At 32.8% G+C, this 8,038-nt stretch overlaps 1 protein-coding gene across 1 annotated transcript in view; it reads right to left on the bottom strand.

Moving 5' to 3' along the window:
• Nucleotides 1–8,038, bottom strand: part of GRIK2 (glutamate ionotropic receptor kainate type subunit 2) — a 406,229-nt gene that overhangs the window by 172,313 nt on the left and 225,878 nt on the right. Inside the window, exon 9 of the mRNA XM_009649067.2 lies at nucleotides 5,715–5,828. Within this exon, the coding sequence (XP_009647362.1) occupies nucleotides 5,715–5,828 (114 nt within the window). The remainder of the gene's footprint in view (nucleotides 1–5,714; nucleotides 5,829–8,038) is intronic.

The raw sequence follows: 8,038 nt of genomic DNA, 5'->3' as shown, positions 1-8,038 counted from the left end.
AAAATATTATTGTCATATGTTTCTACATGTTGAATTAATATTGCAGCTTTTCAGACTTATTTTAGTGTTTAAAATGTACAACTAACATTTCAATGAAAACCCACTTATTCTATACAAATGTGGGCATGGAAAAAATGTATTTGTAGAATTTTTTGTATTTGGTTGTCTTGATCTGTATGCTTTCTTTTCAGATTTGGACAAGAAATACTTAGTTGAATTACTCCTGCGAGCTGTATTATATTTCAACTACAAAGATATTACTAGAAATGATAAAAGTAAATTCAACATTTCAAATTATTCTAATTTTAATTTTTATGGATATTTATCAAACATGGATTATTCATTCATACTTTCAACGTGGACATATGTATTTTTTAAAGAATCTAGAACTTTCGGATTACTATCAGTTTTTAAAAAAGAAAAAAAAAAAAAAAGTTAAAGCCCTGATAATGAAAAGAGGAAAACCATCTTCAAAATTTGCCACTGTTGGAACAGAGAATTTTAATCATTAGCTTCTGTTCACCAGGGATACTGGAGTTAAAAAGTTGCCATATCTAATTAACATTATGTCAGATGTAAGGAACACACAATAGGCTTTCACAGTTGGTAGTCCAAATTCAAGTAGGAGAGGTGAAGCAATCCACTTGTTACAATCAATCAAAACAATGTAATATATTAGACATCTCACTAATCATTTGAGCCTGGGTATTCTAATAAAAGAAATTAAGTCCAGACATAAGGAAACATCAAAGTTGCCTTCCTCCACTATACTGTCTATAATAGACATTAATTATGAATATCCTTATTTGACATCTTTTAAGATATTTCCTGAAAGCCTTCTTAGTATGACCTTTTGGGTCATGAAACATGTAGTCATAACTATTCTTTGATAAATCACTCCTAAAGAACTCAAGCCATAGTTGTTCTTTTCTGCAGTTTCACTCCTCATTTTGTCAGGCTCCTAAAAAAAAATATTTTTCTTTATTACTCCACAATTTACATTTAACTTTGGCCAGACTTTAAATTAATTCAGCTGCATCTCAAGAATGTGTACTAAGTTTCCATTCCAGTAAAGCAAAACAGATATGAGTGGATGCCTATTTCAAGCAAAACCGCCTGACTTAATTAACCACAGAATGTGAAATCATTAAACTGTTGCAACACTGCAGACTGTACTAGCCTATTTTTCAGCTGAACTGAATCATACTGCCTTCATGATACATGAAAAATATCAAAGACATTATTAGGTCTTACTATAATGGAAAGCAAAACATTATTTTCTTATGATGGATCTTAAATTTTCCACTATGTAAAAGTGTATTTTTATTACTAACATTTTAGCAGAAGGGAATTGAAACACTGGAGACTTGTTTGAGAGAAGTTGTTTGGTATGATGATGTAAACTTGGAACCCAAAGAAAGCAACTCTCAGTCATTATCTAAAGAAATAAATACATGGCCATCCTACCTCCTGCTTGCACCCAACTAAGAGAAAAATAGCTTTACTGACCTTTTTATACCACGCCAAACATAAACTTGTGCTTGATCCCACTGCATTCATTCATATACTATGACTCCCTTCAAACCTCATCATTTTTTCCTGATAAGCATCACTTAGTTTTATGTTTGAAATACAAACAAGCGCTGTGGCCAAGCATTTCTCTGGATACTTTGCAAGGCTGAAGGCTCCAAAGGTTATTAGAAGTACACAGACATTATGCTGGACTTCAGGACAAGGGTGATTTTCGACTTAATATTTTTTTTGCATTTTGAGCACCATAAACTATAAAGCAAGCTAATTTACCTTTTTCAGTGGAAAAAAATCCTGAAACATGTTAAAGTAGTTTGCTTTACATTTCTGCTACACCTTCAAGAAATGAGTTTACAGTCTGCATCGGTGGCTGAAGACAAGTGAGTAGAATTGATGCAGGAGTGGAATGAAGTTCAGGGAGGAGAGGGTGCAGACTCTGGATGTTGAAGTGGGTATGAGAAAACTGATCTAGTTAGAGGTGTCCCTGCTCACTGTTAGGGGGTTGGACTAGATGACCTCTAGGGGTCTCTTCCAACCCAAAACATTCTATGATTCTATGATTCCATGATGCTATGATTCCATGAAAAGTGAAGTAACAAAAAACTTCTGAATTTGAGATTATCACACACCTTTCATAACTTTCACACATTTCTGAAAAAAATTAAGCTTGACAACAGTGAGCTTTTCAGAGCTTTGATGTAAGCAGATACAGAAAAGCACATAAAAGCTACAAGGGAAAGGAAAGGAACATCCATTTCAGCAGAACAGGACAAATTAGTCTGTATAATAAGATGTACAGGCTGCTGTGCAATTTAGCATAAATAAACAAACACCACGCGCTTATATTTGTAAATATGAAAATTGAATTCCAACTTAAAAAGCTTCCAAAGTAAAAGTAGAATATGTACAAGAAGAAAAATATTTACATACTTATATCTAAAATCTAAAGGAAGAAAAAAATCTGAGTTCTAATAGCTGGCATAATAAGGTCGATTTAGGAGAATCAAATTATAAGAAAACTTTATTAATGAACTTGAAAGTTTTTTTGGGTTTTTTTTTAAATATAGAATATTCAGAATGTAGAATTTTAATTGCAGAAGAAATTCTGAAGTTCCAGTGCAGATGACATTAAAATAAAATAATAGTGTGTCAAAAAGATTGAGATAACCAAAGCTATGGTTATAAAAGATACAAACAGCATTTTAATTATTATTATTTTTCAAATGTTCGCCTCCTAAAAAGCTGACCATCTCTCCATCTGACATATTCAGCTGGTACTTTGGGCTGCTATGGAACCAGAACTTGGAAAACAGACATGCTTCTGCAGCAAAACTAAATGCCAGTAGACTTCTGAGAAGTGATGAAGTCCTGCAAACCCTGACCCCTTTTCATAATAGAGCTACTAAATTACTCATAAACCAAGGAATAATCTTTCAGATGGTTACCTATAGCTTGTATTATGCAGAATTCAAGATAAAAAAACCACACAGGTCTGTTCTTACTTGCAGTAGTTGAATTTATGAATTGTAGTTTATTTATTATCATTTTGCTTATCAATATATTTTTGCCTTCAGTAGACTCAACCACCACTGAAAAAGTCGGGTATATTCACAATTGTAAAGATCTTAATGATTACAATATAAAGGAGGAAAAAGATATCATTCAGAATTTCAGAAGACGGAATTAAAAATAAAAGAAAGACAGTTATCTTTAAAAGTAAAGTGAGTGTTAAAGCAAACTACGAAGAAAACTGATCAAAACTCCATAGCTGGCAGTATACTATAGGCTATTGTAGAGAATTGTTAAAGTGAAAAAACAGCATAAAAATCCACATGAACAACTTAAATGAGAGAATTGCATTTTTTTAAAACACTGTTTTCCAGACTGAAAAAATGAGAGAAAAGGAAGATGATGAAGAAATTATTTTTCCAGGAGCCATAGTATTTTATATTGTTCCCTTGCATTGCTACAAAATGAATATTCAGTAATGCTTTCTGTCCAACAGCAGCGTTTTTATTAAGCAGAAAAAGATAGAGCTACAAAAGTAAGCTAGAACATGCGCTTTCTGCACCAGAACAATTTTTGCTTCATTTCATTATTCTGAGTACCACTCTTATAATGCCTTCATAGCTGAAAAGAGTTATTGCAATTACCAGAACTTTCGCTGAACAATAACTGAAGTACAAAAGGCAGTTACAAGTGAGCAACTCATAACACCAATTTGAAGTCCTCATAGTTCTTTCATTTATTGTATTATTTAAATATGTGCAAAGAGGACAGATGCTTATAAAACACGACTAACCAAGTTATCCCTTAAGAGAAAGGGAAATTGATTATAGAAAGCAGCTGCTATCATAAATATCAGCAATCTACTTTTGTGAGCATTACAAGTCCAAAATCAGTGCTCGTTGATAGCACTGCTATTTACATTAGTGCAGCTTACCTTTTCTTGAGGTCATTATTTCAAACCAAATCATGCAACTGTTAAGTCTCACTATACAAAATTAATATGATGCATACAGTATATGAACTCAAACCTCATCAATAGATAGAACTTAAAATATAAATAAACTTGAAACACCCTAAGTTATTGAGTGTTTCTTAGGCAGTCTTGCAGGCATTGATCCTTGTCCCCGTATTGTTATCACTGGTATGTAATCAAGTACAGAATGATTGCTAATGAAGTGTGCAGATGATACAAAGGCTGGTTGAGTACCGAGTAACTGAAGGAAACAGGTCACTAAGAGATAGTACAATACTCTGGAGAGCAGTAATTCAAGACAGCAATTAGGAAAAATGTGAATATAGTTATGTATCAGTGGAATTCTTCAAGAAAAATCCTAACCAGGATATCTGAATACAGTGTAACAGGAGTATAGGGGGCATCAACTGGAATTACTGAGAAATATTACTTGATAATGTGCTAGTTCTTATATATACAAAATTTGAAAAATTGTGAAGGGTAGTGGGAAGAAAAGACAGACTAATACTCTAGAAAACAAGCTTTTAATTTAAGACTGTAAGAGGTTCATTTACATTTTATAAAAAAGAAACCCAAGAGATTATATGTTTATAAACTGCAATTAACAGAACAAGTGGAAGTTGTGGTAAAATTGTGCTGGTCTTAGCATAACAAGAACTTACATACGAAAGTGTCTGTCATGTTCCAATTATGTATCAGGTATGGGTTTTTTTACAATTAGTGGAATAAATGAAACAAAGGATTTCAGAAGATTTTCTACAATTTGTAGATCTTCAGATAAAAACAGACCTTTTAAGTAACCAAACATTACCCACTGGATGAAATTATATGGCTTATGTTACATAAAAAGTTAGAAGCATACTGACATTTCTATCTATGTACTTATGAAAATTAATTCTAGCTTGAAACGTCAGAGTATATGTTGGTAGGTAAAAGCTTCTTATTAAAGAATAAAACTGTTGGGAAGTGAATTATTTTTTGGTATCTGCAAATTCATGATAGTGGTGGTAGCAGACAAACACAGCAGACATACATCTGGAGGTTTTTCATTAGTGTCAAAATTTAAATGACTATTTCAAAATTATGGTATGGAAATTAGTGAACATTTATTTTTACATAACTAAATATATGTAATTATAAGTAAAAAAATACCTAATTCACCGCTGTAAATTTGTCAACCATGGCAACGAAAAAGAAGTTACTTCTGATCTAGTTCAAACGATAGCTCAATTCAATTTCTGTATGATTAAAAATTTCAACTTAATAATAAAGTAATAACAAGGATGAAAATAATCATTAAATACTTCATACTTTCCTTAGAGGCAATATGGTGTTAGATTAGCAAGTGGAAGTGATAAATTTTTCTGGCTAAACCTCTTTTTTAAACTAATACCTTTTGTCCTCTCATATGGTGCTGAACTAAACAGCTTTGTGAAGGAACCAAACATTTCAGACAGTAATAAGGAAAGTGAAATTACTTATCAACTGACATAACACTAAAATTGGGATAATTTACTTACAATTTAGATGAGAGTAAATATCCATGACTAGCTTAACAACTGGAGTTCATTCATGATACAATAATTTCTAAGTAACTGTAATGTATATTACAGACTGTTCATTACTGTTGTAATTAGTATTGCATATTCTATTAGTTTTCCTGTACAACTGCATTTCTGGAAATGCAAATATAATTGCTTACCAAGATGGTGGTAACGATTAAAGAGCGATTGGACAGGGAATCTGTTATGTTTGCTGGTTTTCCTTTCTGATTCTCTGTCATGTTAAGGCCACTCAATGGATCCCAAGTTCCAACCTATAAAACAGTAAATTACTGTGTAAATCATCCATTAGTTACATTTCAGCATCTAGAAAAGAGCACTATAAGGAAAAACAGATTGCTAGAGGAAAAAAATATTGCTAATATTTATTATTAAACTGTTACAACATTCTCTGTCATAACATTTAGAGTCTTCTTGTTTAAAATGTGATTCACAATATCTCAAAGTATGTTTCATGAAGTGTGACATTAACTGGAAAAGTGATGCACAGAATGTCTAAAGTTACTCTGAATATTTAATTTTCCATTTAACTTCCATTCTTCAAGATAAACCACATTATGGCAATCACGGTGTTTCCTTTACTTTGAAGGAAGACCAAACTAGAACAGAATAACAAGGAAAGACAAAGACTGGAACTTGAGCCTGTCCCTGCTGTTTCTTCAGATAATTGAAGCTGGACTAATCTCCTCTATGAGATTCAATTCCAGGTACACAAGTAGCACAAAAATTTGTAAGGAAATATCATCACCTCGTTTGATGAATTTCTAATCCTAAATTCATTAAATCATTTACTTTATTCGAGTTCAAGTTCATAATTCAAATTTATCTTAGCAAAAGCTAACATATTGCTAATTAAAATAGTCACCTACTTTTTAACATAGCCACAGCCACAAGCAACTGAATAATTATCAACTGTTGGAATTTGGTGTTTTCTAACTGCATCCATCTAGACTTACAAGAACAATCAGCAGCATTATTCTAATAAGAAATGTCTGTCTTGATAAATTATGACATTAACTACTTTATTAATTGTACATGTATTGCTATTTTTGTGAATCAAAAACCTAAGAAATGGAACAAAAGTCGGATGTTCCAAATAAGACATTCTTTGCATTGTCTTTACTAATGAGCTTGAACTCAACATTTCATGCCACAGATTCTGATATACAACTGATATGTATAGCTCCCACATTACACAAGCATTTTCTCTGCTTCTTGTAGAGAAAACTGTGCATAAACAGTGCAGCAAATTAATTCTTTTCTATTTGCTTAAGCACAGTGTTTAATTTTAAACTAGCCTTTGAACAGTGTTGAATTGCTAATGTGTTTTCACTAGAGAAGTTTAAATGCCAAAATGTAGAAAAAGCAAATCAAGGTACTCTACTATGTATAACTGCAATTCAAACAACTTACAATTTACTTCTACTGCATTACATTTATTTCCAACAATCTTTCAGCTTCTCCTAAAAAGTGAAACAAACATATTCTAATATACTTCTTAGAGAGAATGTTCGCACAGTAAATACAGTCACAGGGAGGCTGTCAAGCCCTCAATCCACTATTCTACCATTCAAGTACCCTAACTGGCTAGACTATTCTGGAGCGAGCAGGTTAATCAGAACACGTTAACACTTGCTATCCATAGCACAGCACCCAAAGCAGGAGTTCCCATAAAACTGAGATTGTGCTCCAGAGTGAGACAAAGAATCTCTGCGATACAAAGAATTAACTTAGTCAAGAATCACTTATTCAAGCTGAAACAACTCCAACAAGAGCTAGTAAGAGACTCATCACTGAATATCATAGAATATCCTTGAACATGGCAATTGGGGTGCTCCTCAAGGACACAGAATACAGTTTCCTTACTATACTTGGCTAATAAATCAAAACTTAGATCCAAGCTTCCATGTATTTAACTGTTAGGTAGCTACTAGGTTACTGCAGTCCTGCAGAAACTTAGGACAGAAGCTTCCTTTTTTTGTTGTTGTTGATTTGATAAACCACAGTTCTTTATTTTTTAGTTGTTTTTTTTTTTCTTTAGTTCTTAGGCTGTTGGTTCTGGGTTTTTGGGTTTTTTTTAATGAAACGGTTTCCAGAAAAAAATCCTCAAGTAATTTGCAGTCTCTTAAGTGAGTTACATTATCTGATCTAAGACTAGTGGCAATGCAAAGTAATTTCATTATATAAATGTATGGAACAAGTCCGAAACATGTGATCCAAATGAAAAATATATATTTGTGATACTATCAGACATCTTACTAATAGAAAATTATCAGAAAAATCATCTTTTTACTTTTTCCATCGGAATTGCATTGGGTTTGTGTGGCAAGGTCTTGGTAGTGGGGGGGCTACAGGGATGGCTTCTGTGACAAGCTGCTAGAAGTTTTCCCTGTGTCCACTGCTGGCCAAGGCCAAGCCAATCAGTGGCAGGGGAAGCACCTCTGAGATAACATATTTTAAAAGG

This window comes from Egretta garzetta, unplaced genomic scaffold (genome assembly GCF_000687185.1).
Source record: "Egretta garzetta isolate BGI_Z169 unplaced genomic scaffold, ASM68718v1 scaffold231, whole genome shotgun sequence".
In the NCBI taxonomy this organism is placed as follows: Eukaryota; Metazoa; Chordata; class Aves; order Pelecaniformes; family Ardeidae; genus Egretta; species Egretta garzetta.
The sequence above is the reverse complement of the archived record's forward strand: the minus strand, read 5'-3'. Positions and strand labels throughout refer to the sequence as shown.